General features: G+C 38.2%; 1 protein-coding gene across 4 annotated transcripts in view; it reads left to right on the top strand.

Annotated features, from left to right (window-relative positions):
• Positions 1–18,173, top strand: part of ATG5 (autophagy related 5) — a 91,764-nt gene extending 73,591 nt beyond the window's left edge. For 2 of the 4 annotated variants that reach the window (XM_057489456.1, XM_057489457.1), the window contains exons 7-8: positions 1,358–1,475; positions 16,335–16,724. In XM_057489456.1, coding sequence (XP_057345439.1) covers positions 1,358–1,475; positions 16,335–16,486 — 270 coding nt within the window. In that variant the 3' untranslated portion in view covers positions 16,487–16,724. Of the gene's footprint in view, positions 1–1,357; positions 1,476–12,308; positions 12,425–16,334; positions 16,725–17,412 lie in introns of those variants that run through there. The other 2 variants (XM_036902875.2, XM_057489458.1) reach the window with 2 other exon arrangements.
• Positions 18,174–21,067: the final 2,894 nt, after the last annotated feature.

Genomic DNA, 21,067 nt, shown 5'->3' with positions numbered 1-21,067 from the left:
AATACCATTTTAACTATTTTGTGTCCACTGAACACACAGTGTAGAGCTAGGAAAGACAGCTCACATGCCTGCATGTCTGTTCTTCTTCTATTTCAGTTTTTGTCCGTACTTAAAATGATTATGTTACACTGTATCTCCAAGTTATGTCAGAGACATTGAGGTATAGCTCTGTGATTTAAAAACAAACAAAAAAACTTGTCTTTTGTGATAAGGTATTTGAAATCATTTTTGTTATAAAATATAAGGCTTATTATTCAGCTCTTAAAGGTTTTTATGATTTTTCACTCCTGGAAGCATAAAATAAAAGCTAACCTTCTTAAAATGAAGTAACAGATATGGGGGGGATGTTTTTATTCTCTAGCATTTATTTATTTATTGACTTTGTGCTTGGCACCGTTCTTGAATTATTTTCACAACAAACTGAGCAGGCATGGAATGTCCTAAATGTCCAGAGGAACTGGGTGCAAGGTCATAGAGGTCATGAACGACTTGTGCTGTTCCTGGCCTGGCTGATCGCAGAGCCCCTGCCCTCTGTGCCATTGGGAGGCTTCCGTCATCACTGTCACCTCCTGTATGAGTGGTTTAGGGAAACAAAACTTGATTTTAAAAGCAAGTAAAACATTGAAGTTATTAGTAATAAATTGTGACAATGTTAACAGTAATTGTCAGAGGAAATGCTGCATCTACTATTTTGAAAATTTTCAAACATGTAGAAAATGTAAAATAATAAGCAATACCAGATATACTCTTCGCCAAGATCCACCGGTAGTTAACACTTTTCCATATTTGCGCGTGCCGCGCTCCTTCAACCATTTGAAGGTAAGTTTCAGATATGGCTCCTCATCTCTAAATTCTTGAGTATGAATTTCATAAAATTAGGATATTGTCCTTACAACCATTATCATGCCTAGTAAAGTTGACATGTTCAATAATATCTAATGTTCATTCTGTATTTCCTCAGTTTTTCCAAAAATGTTTAGCCGATTTTTTTTTTCTTCTCCAATCCCGTATTCAGTGAAGGCTGATTTTTTTTTTTTTTAGTTTTGGTGTTATATCTCGCTATTCAGTCTCTTGATCTTTTTGTATTTTTTTTTTTTAACACCGTTGACTTATTTGAAGAACCCAGGCCAGTTGCCTTTAGAATATCACACATTCTGGATTTGTCCGATTGTTTCCTCATAATGAGATTTGAGTTTATTGTAAGCATTTTTGGCAGTGATAGTATACATTTGTGATGCATGCTTCTAATTACTATACTAAAGGCATCTAATGCCCACTTTAAATTTCTGATGTATGAATTTGTAATTCACAGCAACAAAGACTCAATTGTTGGACTCCCTTTTCCTTTTTCGAATAGACGACAACGGAACGGCCCTTCATTCAGAGGCTTTTCCGGCCTGTGGCTGCAGACGGACAGCTGCACACACTAGGCGACCTCCTCCAAGAAGCTTGTCCTTCTGCAGTTGCTCCTGAAGGTAATCGGCAACACTAAAACCTTTCTTTCATTTTTCTTTGTTACTGAGGTAATATAAGCATTCTGCATTTATAAATAACATTTACTGGTTTCTTCAGGAAAATATTTTCACATTCTTGTAGGGAAAAATCTATTGAAACAGAAGTACTTAATATTTATTTTTCTATAAATTATTGACTGTAACATATTAAGGAATTGACTCTCTGGCAAAATAAAGTTCACTGTTTTTAAATTACCTTCTCATCACATGTCTGGTGCCCTCGTGTGTCTTTGTTCTGGTAATTATTGTTAATCTTGCATTGTATTTCTTGCTTCCAAAGTTACAAGAGATGGTAAAACAAAAAAAACAATTCTTGCCTTTGGTTGATATTTTAAAGTTTAAACTACTGAATAGTGGATAAGTATTTTATTTGTATTTTCAGCTACTTTCTAATGTTCTACTGAGCATTGTTCTCTTAGGCTTGGACGTCCCACAGGTCCAACCAGGGACTTGTCCTTTTCATTGTCCTCATTTTGTAGCTTGGGTTAAAGTTGTTTTCCTGTAGCCAAAGGAAAAATATAAAAGTTACCGAATTACTGTTACCTTAATCGAAACATAATGAACAGTAAGAAAATGCAGAAAACAAAAGGAAAAAGTGTGCTCTAGTTCCCTGACTCCCAGAGCCCGCTCTTGACACACACATGCACGTATATTGAATACTGGGTTGGGGGGAGGGTGTATAAAATTATATGCTCTGCTGCTTTTTTCACCTACCATAACTTGAGCATATTTTTAGCCACTAAAAATTCATTAAAGTTGTTTTTTAAATAGCAGCGCTATGGCCCTTCATGTTAATGTACCAAAGTTTGACTCTCATCTTATTACCGAATGACTTGTAATCTTAGCCCTGTTACTGGTTACGAAGCTAGAGGGCAAATTTCAGTGGCATATTACTGTCTTTGTTAATCTATTGTGTAGACTTGTATTTATTATGTAGAAAAGATTTTAAAACTTGGCACTTGAAGTCCTTTATGGAAAGAGGTAAGGCATTATAAAGGTAATACTTCGATAGCTAGTGGTAGTGCTGTTTTTTATTAACATACTCTAAGTTGAGGTGATTGCAGTATTATTTACATGACTTGTAACTATCACACAGTTCAAGAGTCATGTACTGAGGAAAAGTTTGCCTGAAAGGTAGACTTAGAAGCAGAGTGGAATTGGGGAGGATGTCGGTATACCAGCCTAAATGACCAAACAAAGAATATGCAGCTCAAAATAGGTGCCCTTTGGTTTGCGAATATAATTGGTTTCGCTGATCCAATATGTGTGCCTTTCTTGGCATTGCTGTCTGTGTGTATCTAGCTCTTCTAAAAGGAGCAGAGGCTCAGTAGGAGAGGAGAAGGGGGCCATCTGAAGTGCTGCCTGAACCAGTACCAGAAGGAATCGTTGAGAAAGATCACTGAGGACTACTCAGACTTACTGAAAATGAACTGGTTTCACTGGTTTGAGAGGTTATAAATATATTTTGTAGGTCTCACTGTATCGTTTTTCATCACTGTCCTCTGTTAGACTGTAGAGTCAAGGTTGTTGATGGCATTACACATCCTTGTGTCTCTAAAATGAACGCTTATTCAGTATTCCAATTCCTGAATTCTTTCTTTGTGTCATTTACTGAAACATTATTTATGACCATTAAATCCTGGCATAGTTACCATTAAGTTGATTATATTATTACAGAATCCTAATCTATCTTGCTGTGTAATTTTAGTCTTCAGAGGAGTTTTTTTGTATTGGACACTTTGGTTGCTTCCACATCTTCGCTGTCGCAAACAGTGTGGCAATAAACATAGGCGTGCAGGTATCTTTTTGAATCAGGAATTGTGTTTTCTTCTGGTAAATTCCTAGGAGTGGAGTCCCTGGGTCAAATGGTGTATTTCTATTTTTAGGTTTTTGAGGAACCTCCATACTGCTTTCCACAATTGCTTTATGAATTTACATTCCCACCATCAGTGTGGAGGGTTCCCCTTTCTGCGCATCCTCCCCAGCATTTGTTGTTCCTAGCCTTTGGGATACTGGCCATCCTAATTAGTGTGAGGTGATATCTCATTGTGGTTTTAATTTGCATTTCCCTGATGATTAGTGATGTGGAGCATCTTTTCATGTGCCTGTTGGCCATTTGTATGTCTTTGGAGAAGTGTCTGTTCAGGTCCTCTGTCCATTTTTTGATCAGGTTATTTGTTTTTAGGGTGTTGAGAAGTATGAGTTCTTTATATATTTTGGATGTTAACACCTTATCAGATGAGTCTTTTACAAATATATTCTCCCATACTGTGGGATGCCTGTTTGTTCTGCTGATGGTGTCCTTTGCTATACAGAAGCTTTTTAGTTTGATGTAGTCCCACCTGTTCATTTTTTATTTTGTTTCCCTTGCCCAAGGAGATGTGTCTAGGAAAAAAATTGCTCATGTTTATATTCAAGAGATTTTTGCCTATGTTTTCTTTTAAGGGTTTTATGGTTTTATGACTTACATTCAGGTCTTTGATCCATTTCCAGTTTACTTTTGTGTAGTATTTTAAAGAACATTGAAAATATGCTTTTATTAATTAAGAGTAAACGAAACTACTTTGTAGAGTGGCAGATGGTAACTGGATTTATTGTGATCATTTAGTAATGAATGTAAAATGTCAAATCACTATGTCGTACACCTGAAACATAGTATTGTATGTCAGCTACAATAAAAGAAAGAATAATTGAAATTTAAGCTAAAGCTTAATATTTAAATGGCTACCTTATTGTTCTTAAATATTTTTCGACAGTCTGCTTTCAAAAATATTATGTCATTTAAAATTTACTTCTTTATAAAGTCTTTGGCTACTGAGTGAGAAGATCACAGTGAAAGTAAAATTCTGGAAGAAAAAGGTTCTACTGTAATGATGTATCCCCCAACCAACAGCCTGTCAGCAAATGCTCAGAAAAATGGGCAAAACCTTTACTAGAGGAGACCAGGAAGAAGTTGGCTGGGTGTTCATTTTGCATTTGACGTCTTTAGGGAATCATAAGAATCATATGACCGTAGAACCTTAGAGTGAATTTAGTTCGGTCTCTTAATTTTTAAGATGATTTGCTAAAGATCTCTTAGCTATTTAATTGCAGAAACGAGATTTAGAACTCGCATCTCCATCTCCTCCTGGTCTGTTGGTTTCTGCTCTCCTGTGGTACTATTTGTCTGTGTTTTCACTCTTTTCAACCTTTTAATTTTTTAAAATTAAACTATCATTGATAAACAGTCTTATGTTGGTTTCAAACATACAACACAGTGTCAACCTTTTAGTTTTTTTGTTTAGTTTAAAATAACATTCTGAAATGTTTGCTTTTTCCTGTTTGTTCTGTGATTTGTGTTTAGTACCTAGTCTCACCTACATGCTGTTCTCTCTCTTTGTAGCATTTCCTGGTGTGCCATTGTTCTTTTCATCTTGTTATTTTAGTGTTTCTGTATATAATTCTGGCCACTCTTGTTGAGTTTATTAAAACGGTGGCTGTGACACTCAGGCATATAAATAAAGGCATCCCTTGCTGTGAGCTGACTACCGGGGCAGAACACCCCCCTGCCACCCCGTACACTTTTGTCCTTTAGGCACCCAGATCTTGACAACACTTGCAAGATGGGCATGGCCCTGTGCAGTGAGGGCATTCAAATTTGTGAGGCTCTTCCTTCTTTTAAAGACTCTATTTTCCCCTTTATTTGTAGCCTTCCTTACCTGTATTTCCATTCCTGGAGAATACAAAGTATGGCTTCCCATGTACTTTTTTGAAGGGAGGCAGTGAGGTAGCCACTCACAACTCTAAAACACAAACCTGCCCCTTAAGTGATTCCTGATGTTGTGGGTGAATATCTTTGTGTGACAGGGTGCTTCCCAGTGCTTGTACTGATGGGAGAGTGCACAGACCGTATGTACACCTCACTGGAGTGATACCAACTACACCTGTGCATTTTGGGGTACTTCTGATGGTGCCTTTCATACAGCAGGAGGCCACCTTTCTATCACCACTAGATCATCTTCGGAAAAACTCTTGTTTTCTTCCTTTTGTCACCTCATATTAGGAAATACCTGTCATTTCAGGATCTGGGGGGAGTATTCACACCGTCAAGTCACTGTTCAGTAAAGAACTGTTGCTCTCTGGGTCCGTATGCCTGTGTCAAATGTGAAGCACTTTGAACCCCTCCACCTGCCTTAAGTGGAAAGCAGGAGGCGTTAAGGTTGGGCGTGTGTGGCTAAGAGCTGGCTCTCATCACACGATAAAAAGAGAAAGTACTCCATCGGAGTTGCGTGGCGCCAGTGTCTGCAGCTCCTCACGCATGACTCACGCATGGGGGACTCGCCCCTTATTTCAGCGCACGGAGCAGAGCGCAGTGGTGTTTGTGAAGATGTGCTTAGGGCACTGTTCTCGTGGGTAGCCAATGACAAGCTCCTGTTGTGTTTCCTTTTTTCTTTGATTGTGTAAGTGGCTAGAGAAATTAGCCAAGTTAGAGGTAACAGGAAGTCACCAAAGGTGAGCTCAGGTAAGTTTTTTCTGTGGTGTCAGCTGTAGTTAAAATGACTCAGAGAGCCGAACTTCTGTACCAGACTTAAGGTGAAATACTTCTTTGTTCAGTAAAAACAACATAAAAAAGTAACAAAAATTAAAAACCACAGCTTTCACCGCTTTTATTCTTTTATGTTGGAGAATACAAAGAAACCTGTAAGCTTTGCCTAATCATGTTTCATTTCCTAGTCTTCTAATATAATATGTGAAAACCTAGTAAATCAGGCTTATGAGAATAAAAATGCCCATTCTTGCTTTCATAACCATTTATTTCAAGGTTCCAGTTCATTCGTCCTCTGTAACAGTTGGCCTGTTTTAATCCTGAATTCCTGTTTGATACCGTACAGATGGGGTGCGTGTGTAGGGACAGGCTTGCATTCCGTGGTCAGTGAGCAGAGGTCCCTGGACCCTTCTTACCAACAAGGACAATCCTGTCACCTCTTGGCTTTTTCCATTTCCACTTCTGCCCTGCTCTGTGGGAGTTCATTCACCCCTTGAGACCCTTCCCAGCTGTCCTTCAACTTCTGGCTTCCCCTCAATGCTGCTGATTTCCCTGTTCCCCAGTCTCTCTGCATCGCACTGTCTCTGGCCCCGGGAACACTAAGACAGGCAAGGCTGTTCCCTGCCGCTAAGAGGCTGTGGTTGGAATGGTCAGAAAGATGCACAGATGGTGCACGTGGGGGTGGAGATGCGCAGAGAATGTGAGGGCCAGAAATTGTTGTCTTACCATTCTGGAGGGTGTTGTGAAGGCCGAGCTAAGTCTGAAAGGATGAGCAGGAAGCTGGTGAAGGGGGCCGCATGAGCACTGGGGACGTAGAGCCTGTGACACCTGGTCTAACATGTCCCTATTCTGTTTGCTGAGGGCCTAGCTGTGTTTTTTTACTTTTCTCCCATGTATGTGCAAAACTTGTCAGTGATGTCAGAAGTGTAGAGAAAGCACCGAGGAAACGAAGTGACTAAAATTGATCTGTTGTTTGCCTGGTTTTAGTGTATTGGAAGATAATTTTAACAGCTTGAGGCTAGAGGCATCATCATACCCCTAACTGCAAGGTGCTGGCAAAAGCTATTCATGTTTGATATGCTTCATGAGTAATCATAGAATAGTTTTACAAAAAGTAAGAAAAGGTCTTATGTTTACATTTTTCCTTTGCTTTATAACATAGGATTATGTTGTGTTTATAAAGTGAATTAATTTTGATGTTACAGTAATTTTTTTGTAGATATAAAGCAATTAGAGAAAAGAAACATCTAAAACTCATGTTGTTTACATGATGCAAGTCCTTTGATGTGTTAGAATTAAAGCTGGTTGATTGGCACCTTGTGATAGAGGCTTGAACCAGAAGTTGTCACTTTTGTTATCATGGCACTGACCCCCGCTCTCCCCAAAAAGAGGTGGCATTTCAATTTGCAAATTCAAGCTGCAGAAACGTGCAGTTTGCACGTTGCAAAAACCTGCAAACCTCCAAACTTCATCAGAATGAGGGTTTAGGAGTAAGAATAACACTGGTTCTACAGTCTCAGTAATTCTTTTCCCCTCATTTAGAGTTTGTTCTCATTGTGATGTCCCTTTGTATCTTCACACTGTTTGATTTGGAAGATCATTTAGCTGGTGTGTTGTTAGTTTTTAAAAAATGAACCCAGGTTTCTTACTCCATAAAATACAGCAATTTCCTGCTACCAGCCTTATAGTATGGTTGTAGGGTTTAAATGAATGAAGATTGTAAGTGAGATTTTGTAAATCCTGTATTTTTCCAAGGGTTTACGATTAACATATTTTTGTTTTTCTGAAGTTTTGCTAATGTTTTTTTACAAATAACTGTACTCATAAATTATAAATAGGGTTAGAAAAAAGCAGCCTAGTTTTCCTTGTTGTTTGTTGATAATCTCACTTTTCAGAGGCAAGACCTTGCTGATGTTCCGCCTCCACACCGAAGGTGTAAATATATGAACTCCAAATGGAAGCCGGTGTTGGGGCTGCTTTTCTTAGAGTTCGGCGAGAGTTCCATGCCACTGAGTTTTACTATTTCTTAGAAGTTAACTTCTGGACAGGATTAGAGATGCCAGAAGAGTGGCTCTGGTAAGGAAGAAAGAAGCTTATTTTACTAAGAGGTCCTCCTTCGTCGCGGCAGCCAGCTTGATTATCGTATACTTCTTAAAATACATTAAAAGTAAAAACCTTAAGGCAAGAGGTCTGCCAGCGATGCCGTCAGTGAAAGCTGTTTTTGGAAGGTGGTGAGCAGTGGATTGCATGTTTCTTTGAAGTTTCAGCTGCTCACAAGCGACTGCGGAAGGCCCCGTATGTGACTTTGGGGGCACGGTGAGCCTGACGTGCGGGCCGGGGTCACTGGTCACTCGCCTTTCTGTTTCATCCAGACACTCTCTGTTCTCGTTTCCTCTCCCTCGTTGAATGCACATTGTACGTTAAAAAAGTGAGACAGGTCATTCATTGTGGGGATTCAGAAAGTTCTTCAAGTGTAGCCCTCAGGGGCAAAGATCTACTAGACTCGGGTTTTGAGAGTAGCCGTTTGTTAGGCTCGGCTTAAACTTGGTAATTATAATATATTTTCTTAAATGTGTCATGATGTCATCAACTTCTAAACTAAAACTGAGTCAGATTCTTTGCCTTGATTGTTTCATTCTCCCTCCATCTCTGCTTCGTCCCAACACGTGGGCGACGCGGACCAATCCTGGCGATGTGGAATCTGTTAATGACTTAATCCATTGACATATGTCTTTTCTGAAATTGAAAAAATAATAAATGGATTATTTTCATTATTCTCCCGTTAATGATTGATTTCCATTAATTACTGAACCTGCCAGAAGAATCTTTTGGTTTCCCTTCAATTATTGCTCTTTATTTAAATCTCAAGAAGTTAAATGAATTAGCCTTTTTCAAAACTGGGAACAGACAATCACACAATTATTATTGCATCTTTAGCACTAGAAAAAAAGCTCCCTTAGCAAAAAACACATGCAGGTGATTAAAAGGTAGTCATTTCTTCTTAAAATAAGTCCTGTGAGCCCTATATAAACAGTGTAATTATTGCCTATATTTTAAATAAAACAGTTAATTCTGAACTATTCTGTAATTCATACTTGACAAATATTAATGGGCCCTATTATGCCCAACAAGAATTACTGGGTCATTTTATGAAAGCAGGTCAAAGAACATTTGAACCCATATTTTCAAGTGTTTTTGTTTTTGTTTTTAATTAATTTTAATTTCTTTTACCACATTTTTATCTTATCATGAGGTTTTTTAATCAGTTTATTAAAATGTCCCTTATAATCAGTTACTTTAATACTGTGTTCTTTTCATAATTATAGCTAACATTGCATATATATGTATATTTGTTTAGATTTTGGTTTATGTCTCCCATTAATAAATAAAAAGGTTATAAGCAAAGTCAATGAAAGAATTAACATGGACATGTTTTGAAAGCTTGTTTAAAGTGTTGAGAGTCAAGGCTCTGGTATATTTTGGGCAGAAATTTAAAAAATATATGAAATTTAAAGTTTACACATAGGAAGAGATACGTGGTATATAGTAACTGTGATACATATATTCATCAAGACCTTTACTGCTAAGTGAGCATAGGTCCGGAAGAAGTTAATGTAAGTATTTTTAAATGGGTTTGTATTTCTCTGATAAACAGCACTCTCCTTCTGTTTGTGATCACAGGATAAAAGCTCTGTAAGCTTGTATATGTTCATTTTTACTGCTACATCATGTAGTGTGCTCTTAAGATTGAGATCTCATTCCCCAGGAAGCATTTCTGTCTAAGATTAATTGCCCTTTTAAAATCAGCGTTTGATGTATTCCTTTGGCTATATCCTGGCTTGGTTTAACCCTCTTTGACCTGACCTCACCGACTATTACTGCCAAGGTGGAGTCCGAAAATCCTTCAGCATGATGCATGCCCTTCGCATTTCTGCCCGTGGTTTTTCATGTCGATGGATTCAATTAGTTGGAGTTTTACTAATGAGCATATCAGAGGTTAAAGAATTTGTCAGACAGAGCAAAACTGTTCAGAATAGTGGTAATCAGAAAGCTCATCTTTTATATTTGTTTAAAACTTATTTAGAAATACGAAGTATTTTCCAGAAGTTTTACCTTCAGCACGACACATTTCACAATAGCAAATCAAGTTGTTTACTACTCAGTTAAAAAATGTCAGTGAGAAGTCACAAAACTAAACTCCAATGGTGACAAGCTTTGGCTTAGATTAATATTGTTCCATATTCACAAGTGTAAACTAAAAAAAGTTCTGAAAATTTCTGATTAAAAACAATTTCCCTTGCAGATATACCATCTATTTCTTTAGCCTCCTTTAAATTCAAAAAGTATACTTACTAATAGTAAGAATGAAACTCTTGCATCTCTGTAGAACCTCAAGTAACCTATTTTTAAAGACATTTAGGTCATACTCTTTATGGAAAATTAGCTAAAAAATAAAGACTAGAATGCAGATTGGGATAAGAGAAGGTTATGAGCCATTGCGGATAGAAGTCTCTAAAAGGCAGAAATGAGTTCGCAAATGATAATATCTTTGAAAATGTATAACAAAGATGTTGGCAATTTTTTCCCCTACCTGAATGTTTTTGTCTTTTTTTTTTGCCTTATCCAAAGTCTATTAAACAGCAACCATTGTACAGAAGGGCTCATTTGACTTGTCTGTGTGCTCTACTGATGCGCTTTGCATGTCGAGAGCACAGCTAACATAACCCGGGTTTACAGTGCTTAAGGACGTTTAAAAATGTCCTGAGTTTTGTTTGCATAATGATTGAGTCTTTGACATTTTGTAGTTGTCATCTTTTGTTTTCCTTAACACATTTCATAAAATTTGTGCACCTCACGGTGTACTAAATGGGCTGAGTAATTCATAGTATATGTTAACATGAGGCCAAATTCTCACAGATCTTTGCATGCCAATCACATAATTGAATCCATGTTTTTTATGTATCTTTTGATGTATCTAATACTAAAAGAATCACCTTGTTCCTATGACTATGTGCAAAAGAGAATTACAGTATGTGTTTACTTTTTGTAACTAAGCCATGATCTTTTGAAAACTGATCTGTCTAGATTCACTCTGTATGTAATATTCTGACACTTGTTCAGGGTGTGAGAAGAGAGTTACTCATGTTTTTGAATACCTACTGTGTCTCAGCCCTGTTTGGGGGCTCTGTGCTGAGAGCTCTGCTTAGATGTCCCGTTTAATATTCATGCAACCCTGGAGAGTGGAATGCTTTATTCACACTATAAGAGGAGGAAATTGAGACTCAGAGGACTAAGTAATTTGCCTAAGAATTCAAAATTAGTGAATGACTCTGATTTGAACTCTGAAAGAAATACTCTGCTGTTGAGGCATAAATGTACTAGAGTGGGAAGACCTGTCCGTGACCCTGTACTCCAGACCAGGGGCCACAAAGCAGCCTGGGGAGCTTTATCAGAAACTGTCATGGCTTATAGGGTGGCCCGCAGGGGACGTGGGAGACAGGCCCGATCTCACGTCGGTCAGAGCTGCCCCACTTTCACTGGTGTTACATGTTGGATTTCCGCATGAGATTTTGTTTGAAGAAAAGTTTTACCCCTGTATTGTCATAAAATTTATTCCAGGGAGCATTTAAAAGCAACTATACCCTGGAGATAGATTCAGGAAGTCTGGAGAGGGGCTTAACTTAATATGTTTTTAAAAATCTTCCAAATGGTTCTGGTGGTCAGCCAGAGTCACAAACCACGGATCTAGATGGACGCCTTCGCTGTATACGTCACACTCTGAAAGAGAGATGAGGCCCCCCAGAGTCCTTCATTCCCAGAATCGGAATTCAGGTTGCCTACCTCCCGATTCATCTGTTTTTCAGTAGCACCTTAATAACTATAGTGCAAAATGGGCTGTTTCTCCTTTGTTTTATTTGTATTATTGTATATTTATTATATTCATATTATATATAGGAGCTTGTATGTACACACACCCATATATAGACTTCTTTTTTTATATATGCATTAGAAGTTACCATTGTTTTAAGATCACTAAGTTTTCATTAGTGACTTGTGTGGCTAATGTGAATTTTCTTTCTTTAATTTTTGCTTCTGTATATAATTTTTCTTATTCTAGTCATACAGTCAAAATCCCTCTGAATATATTTTTCTTAGAGTGTCCCACAGCTCTAAAAATATTCAGTTTAAAGTACATACTAACTAAGACTTGAATTTGTTTTTATTAGGCTATTGGTGGTAATACATTTTATCTTTCATAAAAAACTTAGGCCTTTATACCATTCGCAACAACATGGAAGGAGCTAGAGGGTATTATGCTCAGTGAAATAAGCCAGGCGGAGAAAGACAAGTACCAAATGATTTCACTCATATGTGGAGTAAAAGAACAAAAGAAAACTGAAGGAACAAAACAGCAGCAGAAGCACAGAACCCAAGAATGGACTAACAGTTACCAAAGGGAAAGGGACTGGGGAGGAGGGGTGGGAAGGGAGGGATAAGGGGGGGAAGAAAAGAAAGGGGGCCTTACGATTAGCATGTATAGTGTGTGGGGGGCACGGGGAGGGCTGCGCAACACAGAGAAGACAAGTGGTGATTTTACAGCATCTTACTATGCAGATGGACAGTGACTGTGAACGGGGATGTGGGGGGGACTTGGTGAAGGGGGGAGCCTAGTAAACATAATGTCCTTCATGTAACTGTAGATTAATGATACCAAAATAAAATTAAAAAAAAAAAAAAACAACTTAGGCCTGTAAGTGAATATGAAAATGAAACTTTATTGTGATATTCTCTATTGATACATGATCACTTAAGATTTAATATCTGACTTTTAAAGTGAATTGGATTCCTCTTCCATCTCAAGAAAAATACACTTTTCTGACATTGGTTTCTGGCCTTTTCCTTAATTTGTAGACCCAAAGTATTTATGAATGACTATCCTTATATTTACAAGATGAATTAGAACAGGTTTAAAAATTGCTTTGTGGACATTCTACATAATGAGGTGTACTCTTCAATATTGTCAAGATTAAGAAATCCAGAGAAAAACTAAAAATTGTCCACATTAAAGAACAATATAGAGATATGAAAATTAAAAGCATTGCGTGATTCCTGGACTGGATCCTAGACTGAGAAAAAAAATAATTGGGATTGTTGATAAAATTTGAGATGATAGTATAGTAGTATTATATCAATGTTAAATTAAAAAATTTTTTTCATAACAACTATAATTAGGTAAAAAAATATCTTTACTAGAAAGTATACGCTAAAATACTCAGAGGTAAAGAACTGTTTCTAATGTATTCTCAGATGATTCAGAAAATCTATGCACAGAATGATAATAAAGCAAATGGGGCAAAATGTCAACAATTGATGAACTGGGTGAAGGGGAATTCCTTGTACTACTTTTGCAACTATTATATAAGTGTGAAAATATATCAAAACCAAAGTTACCTCCAAAAAGTGCCCTGTGTATGAGAATTCATATAGAACGGGTTCACTTGATTACTGTCTCAAACATGTGCTTACTCTAGGCCATCTAGCTGACTTTTAAAGAAACCTGAGTGGGTGAGGTGTGGAATAACATTTTTCTCCTGAGTCATTTGCTTTGTAGTGACATATTTCTTACTCCCAAGTACTAAATTCTAGATCCCCATTTTGAAACACAAAGGCTTCTTTACCAAAAACATGATTTGCTTTAGCAGCGTATCAAGTGTTTGCTTTCTACTGTTAGGAAAAAAAAGAAACATCTAATTTTTCACTGCTCTGTTTTGTTAGTTCTGATTATTACCAAAGTGCCCAGTCATGCTTTGTTGTTATTTATGGCATGAATTTTGGTGATGGCATATATACCTCTTGGCTTATCTGGGAACACTTTGACTTTTTGTTGTCTTAATGATCAAAACAGTCTTTACAGGTAGAGCTCTTGTGCTTATAGTACTGCTGTCAGAAACTGTTCCCAGAACATTAATTTTGGCAGTGCGTTCTACCACAACAAAGTAATCTGGCTCCAGAAACATTTACTGACCGACTACTAAGCATCAGGCACCATGCCAGGCCCTAGAGATAGATGATGACGAAGAGAACAGCTTCAATTAGTAGTTGGAAGGGGACTGCCTCCCAGTCTAAGAATCCCCCTGGTGACAGTTGTGTTATTGGGGGAAGTCAGAAGACAAAAAAGATAAATTTGGACAAACGTAGGCAGTGACAAAATAATGTATTTAAAATCTTAAACTGTTGTGTTGAAGAATATGACAGTCCTAGATCCACTCCCTTTGTTGTCTAAGTTTAGTTAGTGACACTTTTATGTTACAGATTAAAAGTCCCCCCAGTTTTTTTTTTAATCAAAAATTTTTATTGACTTAAAATCAATGTTTACTATCATACAAGTTTCAAGTGTGCAACATTATAGTTCAACATGTGTGTATGCACTAAAAAGTGGTCACCACTAAAAGTCTGTTTACCACCCATCCCCATGCAGGTGACCCCCTTTCCTCTCTGTGCCTGCCCTCCAGTCTCCTCCCCTCTGATAACCACCAATCTGTTCTCTGTATCTATGAATTTGTTTTATTTATTTTGTTTTTTAAGATTCCACATGTGAGTGAAATCATACAGTATCTGTCTTTCTGTCTGTTTCACCAGGCATAATATCCTCTATGTCCATCCATGCTGTCACAAGTGGGGAAGGTGTCATTCTTTTTTATGGCTGAGAAGGATTCCATTGTATATATACATCTTCTTTTCCATTCCCCCATCAGTGGACACTTAGGTTGCTTTCATTTCTCAGCTATTGTAAATAGTGCTGCAGTGAACATGAGGTGGGCAGCATATATCTCTTCAAATTGGTATTTTTGTTCTCTTGGGATAAATACCCAGACGTGGCATTGTTTGATTGTTGGTGGTTCAATTCTTAATTGTATGTGACCATAAGGTTTTCTGTAATGGCCACAATTTACATCCCCAACAAGAGTGTACAAGTGTTCCCTTTTCTCCACATTCTCGCCAATACTTGTTATGTCTTTTCTTTTTTTAAAATTGAAGTATCATTGATATGCAATCTTACATTGGTTTCAAGTATACAACACAGTGGTCCACCAGTTCTCCATATTATTAAATCCTCCCCCCAATAGTGCAGCTCCTATCTGTCAACATAAGAAGATGTTACAGAATCATTGGCTGTATTCTCCATGTAACCAGCTTACATTGTGATTGGAAATTATTGTGCCCCTTTATCCCCCACCTCCTCACCCCAACCCCTCCCCGGAAAAGTCCCCCCAGTTTCAAGCAGAGGATCAGTGTTGCCTGTTCAGTTTTCTGATAACCTGATTTACTGGGTTTGTTATACACAGTGTTTGAATGGTGCTTATGTCCTTCACCTTCTGTGGAGAACTCATAACCTCCCTCCGTCCTCGGTGTTGGTATCTTGCCTTTCAGGCACACTGGGCACGAGTGGGTCGTGTGCCGTGTTGTTTCTGTTCCCACATTTGAACATGGCTTTAGGCACAGTATTTTGGGCAGGGCTTTGTGACTTGTTTGTTCTGTTCTGTTTCATAGTGTCCAAAGATGACTCTGGCTTAAGGAAGAACTTTACAGATCAGGAACTTTTACTCTTACACTACATGCTCTTTCATTTTTTGACTCAGTGCTAAGTAGGAGGAAGATTCTGAGAACATTAAAATATTTCAAAGAACTATATAATAAGAATATGGAGAAAACTACACCGGAAATGTTTTCAAGTATTCTAAGAAAGATTTGATACAGTAAAACCTTGGCAATCTAGAACTTACAAAGAATGAATCATTCCAGATGGCTGAGGGTTTATCCATTTGAATACCAACATTTAAAAATCTTCTCAAGTACCAACACCGCTTTCTGTTGTATTCTGTATATTGCTTAATCTCTTATTTATAGATGATCCCCATCATTATGAAAACCAGCTATGCTATTAACACTGATCACAACTTTGTAAAACAGTGTGTGTAGATGCAACAGAGACTGGCAGCAACATCCCAACATGAACACTTTCTAGGTTAGTATCTTGAGGGGATGTCTGCTTCCAAAATTGTTTTAAACTATCACAGTGAATCAGGGGTTTGTTTGGGGGCTTTTATTTGGTCATCTTTGGGGTTGATAGTATGTATGCTTGCTAGGTTTTTATCTTTGGCATTCTTTTACCAATTCTCTGCAGTGTTTTCATGTCCTCTCTCATTGCCAGTCCATCAAGCATCGCCGAGGACTGTGCTGCCTCTAACAGGAAGTTTAAGTATATCTTTAAAAGGGTTTCTTTTTATCACCAGACATCATCAGCCCCTTCTGCCTAGACATTAGAGTACTAGTGATGCAAAAGTCATGTGGACAGAGCAGAACCGGTGGAGTATTTCCCTGGTACATTTCCATGAATTCCACGTTTCCTTATTGTCTCCTGTTTCCAGGAAGCAGAGAGGTTTAGACACTTGTGATTTGAAGACATTACAAGAGACAAAACAAGAATTGTGCTGAGTGGCAGAGTTTCTTGAAGGTTCTATGTTTTATTGTTTCCAAAGGAGTTTGGTTTTGTTTTCTTATAGCAACCAGGGGTGCTGCCATTTACTTAACAGACCGTCAGTACTACATCATACCAAAATCATAAAAGATGCAAAACTAACCTTAAATTCAATTTGTAATAAAATCTGAATTTAGAAGGAAAGTGAATTGCAACACCCTTTCGATCAGCTGACTGGGAGTTAACAAGAATCAATTAGGTGTCATGACTACCAGGGCAGGAACCCCGGAGTCAGACTCAAGTTCCTTTGCATTAAAGCTGCAGCTCTTATTCTAATAATGTTCCTGAAAAATGCTGATATTAACAACTTTATGATAAGTAGCCTACAGCTGCCTTCTGTTATTAAACAGCTTCCCAAACACTGATCCCATTCTTGCTGATTTCCAGTCACATTTCTATTTGACACATGTCAAGTATGTATTGACCTACTTCATAACTGTTGTTTTCAGTAGCCGTATAGTATGGTTTTTAAGTGTAACTAAAAGAAATTTTGGTCAGTGGGTACAATGCACTGTTTTCTACACTGCAGTTTCATTAACGTCAGTCTTAGGTACACACAGTAATTAAGAAAGAATGAATACTTTCACATATAGCAACAGAATTTTTATCAGAATTCATTGTAACCCTCAGGTTTCTGTTTTGGGTGATACATACTGCAACATTTCAACTTTCTCCATGTCCACATTTCCTGCTCAGGAGACAAGCCTGGTTTCACCTGGTGAAGCTGTAAAATCCATTTAATTCATTACAGATACCTGCAAAGCAAGATTTTATTTTTTTCCTCACCTCTTTTCACTCTTACTGATTGTAATTGAATTTCTTTCTTGGGCTAGATGGAGAAAAAAAGAATCAAGTGATGATTCATGGAATTGAGCCAATGTTAGACACACCTCTGCAGTGGCTGAGTGAACATCTGAGCTACCCGGATAATTTTCTTCATATTAGTATCATCCCACAGCCAACAGATTGAAGGACCAACGATTTACCTAAGCGGAATCACCCTTAGGCAGGATTTTCCAGAGCATGTCACCCTGCTGCTTCGGTCAGGTTCCGTGGAGGCAGCCTGACCAGAAATGCCACTGCAAGACGAGCAGGAAGATGATGCCATGGGAGATAAGGGCCTGGGGCCGGCCTGCCCTCCCGTCACCCCTGCCCCCCCCCAGTCTCTGCTGTTCCACCTCAGCTGCGACAAGGAAGCCTTTTTACAGGACAGGACCCCTGCAAGGCTCCTGTGTGCCTGGAAAATACAGTGAAGCCAAAACCTTTGGCCTAGGAAGAAAATGGAAATGTGTGCCACTCAATTGGTGTTTCTGATTAATAAATCAACAGGGTATTTCCTAAGGTGACCGTGGTTGAACTTTAGCTCGAGGGACTGGAAACAATGGTTTAATTTTTAAGAGAATTAGACTTAAGAAAGTAAAAGAGAAATTCTGTTATCAATAACTTGCAGTAATTTTTTGTAAAAGATCAAATTACAGTAAACCCATCTTTCCTTAATGAAAATTTCCTATGTTTACAGTCTGTTGGTATGCAAACAATCTTGTAACTTTGATAATGAACAGTGAGAGATTTTTAAATAAAGCCTCTAAATATGTTTTGTCATTTAATAACATGCAGCTATGTCACTTCTCCAGGATTTCTCACTCACACACACTAGAGCCCCGTTTTTACTCTGTGTCCCATTCACGCTGGTCACCGCTGGCATGGAGCGGGCAGGGCAGAGGGCCGCTTGTCTCAGGAGCTGTCACAGAATTTCTGGCTGCCGATTTTTAAATCTATGTTCTTTACATGCTAATGGTATAAATACTGTTATCATTTCTCTCTGCCGTTTTAATCACTGTAAACCTGTCAAATCATAGTATGCTAAGCATCTGTATAAGTTAGCTTTCCATTTTGGGAAGAAACGCGTTCCTTGCCAACTTAGTATTTTTTCCACTGGCTTCAGGTCTGATACTCACTGTGGTCCCTGGCAGCCAGTCTTTGAAGTCTAAAGACAGCCCTCCCCTGACTGCAGTAGCTTTTCCTTAACTTTACCAAAAATACTCCGAGGTCGCAGGAGTTCTTATTCAAATAAGGAAATGTTTGCTGCCCTTTATTGCCGCGCTGCTGGGGTCCTACCAGCTGCCCGTATTTGTGCATCACGCTTTGTTTCCTGGGGGCCAGCTTGCTGTCCATATCGAATGCTGGCACGTTTGAGAATGCTGCAAGATGTAGTACCATACAATAATGGTTGTAGATTCCGTAATAAAAGTGAATGTTTTTCTTATAAAAAATGGTATGGATGTTGACGTGAGATCCTGCTAGCACTAGTGTTCACTGCTTCCTTTTTCCTTTTATGAGTTTCACTAATTAATAGCAGATCTATTCACAGAACAAGATAGTCAAAAATCAAATATTCTGGGATGAAACGCAATCAAAAAGAAAAACACAGGGTACCAGTGTGATTAGAGAAAAATAGAAGCAAGAAGCAAATAATTGGCTGATGTCAATAAAATGAAAAGTGCCATTTAGTAAAGGCAAAAAAAAAAAAAAAACCCAGCCATATTTGAGTTACTTAAGGATGAAAAAACCCACTGACTTTTATTTTTGCAAAGGAGGTTCATCTTCATATGATTGTTCACACGAAAAGTGTTTATTCATCTATTCGGTTTGGGGATTTTCCCCCTTGATGTTTTGACAGACCGAAGTGAGCTTCAGTGAGCAAAAAGGGTCAAAATGCCAGAGAATGTGGAGCTGTGAAGAAGAGAGTGTGGCAAGAATGGAAAGCCGGCATTTCCTACAGACCGAGACCGTTGTGAGGGCTGCAGCGGGCTCAAGGGAGCTCTGCATCTTTACTTCCAGATTTGAAAGTAGAGTTTGCCAAGCCATCGCCCATTTTTACTTGTCCCCTTATTACACCAGCATCATATCTGTGTTACCTACTCTAGTCCAGGTAAGTCAGGCCTCTGGTACCCAGAAAGTGGGGCCAGCTTAAATCTCTAGTTCTGTTTCTTTTTATTTGAATATTTAAAACTGTATGGCTTATTAAAAAAAAATATGTTAGGCATCTGTCATTATTTCTAGAAATTGGAAATGAAATTTATATAAAGCACGTTACCTATTGGAAAAATCATTAATAATTCCTTAGTCTTATGCCTATCGTAAGTTTCTCCAAGAAATAGAAGAGAGAGGAATAGAGAAGATACGAAAGAGAATTGGATAGGTCCACATCTGCATGTGCTTGTTCATCCTTGGTAGTGACCACCTCCCCTGCCCCACCAAGAAAATAAAAATATGTTTTATAATGATTGCCATTGTTAAGTAGGAAGGAATAAAGTCAGCCTCAATAAATCATTGCTTGTCCTTCACACTGTTGTTTCTCATTTGGGTGACCTAAGCTCTCCCCATGGGCAGACTTGAGTTGATCAGCACCTTATGCGTCTAAAAGCCCCCAGTAGCCTGCTCATGATTAAAGGTGGCCTGGCAGTCTTCACAGCGTGACGGCATACATACCATCTTCCTGTCTAAGGTGAGCCCGTGAATGGCCTAGTCCCGTTATATTTATTGCCAGTTCAACTGGCAACTAGATAGGACTTGGTCATTCGCTAAGAAAACAATATACAAGATTTGATACTGAGTGACAGCAACTTTCAATGGTTACCTTTCTAAAGTATATTTATTTTTTATAGGCTCTATGAGATAATCTTTTCTTCCAATTTTCAGAAATTTGGTTTATGTGGATCATGCCAAAGAATGAGAGTCTCTCTTTTTATCATACTGCTGATATTTCAGTCTGCGGTAAATTGGGTTTCCTGTTCGATGTGCCAGCATAACTGAAGTAGACTGTAGAATCTTGGGGTGTGATCGGAAAAAGTAAGTGTGATGGTATTTATAGTCAGTCTCATTGATTATCAGTCACTTGAATGGAATCAGTCAAAATACTTCTGTATGTGTCTCTTGCATTCCGTCCTCCGGCTATATTCCTTTTCTCTTTTGAAAGTATTAAAAATTACCCATGGGGGATTTGGGGAGGAGAGAAGAAAGGCATGCCTCTTTTCAGATAACTTGAGATTATATTGTCACTTTGTAAATACAGAAATTCATTTTACATATAGGTTTGTTTGACAGAAGAATCTTTTAAATTCTCTCAAAGTGTGGATTACAGATTTGATTCCTCACACTTACTAGCAAATGTAATCACCAGTGTGGAATCTAGCAGGCACAGTGCAGTAACCAGAGTGTGAGCAAGGACTCAGTGTTTAGATCCTTTAAGTGATTCGTTAAGTGTTTAGGTTTTAAAATACTTAACTTTTTGTTAACAGAGAATGTATTAGAATGATCAACAGGTAAGGTCACATCTGAAGATTGAAGGATGTCAGTATGCTTTGACACAGCAGTTAAGTCCTCTGAAAGTGATTGATGGCTCTCTCTCTGTAGCATCCCACCCCCACATCAGAAGGATAAATTAGGAAACAGTCAGGCTTTCTCCTCTTGGTTTTTCCTTGTTCC

The sequence above is a fragment of the Manis pentadactyla genome, chromosome 12 (assembly GCF_030020395.1).
Source record: "Manis pentadactyla isolate mManPen7 chromosome 12, mManPen7.hap1, whole genome shotgun sequence".
Taxonomy (NCBI): domain Eukaryota; kingdom Metazoa; phylum Chordata; class Mammalia; order Pholidota; family Manidae; genus Manis; species Manis pentadactyla.
This window is presented reverse-complemented; position numbering and strand designations above follow the sequence as displayed.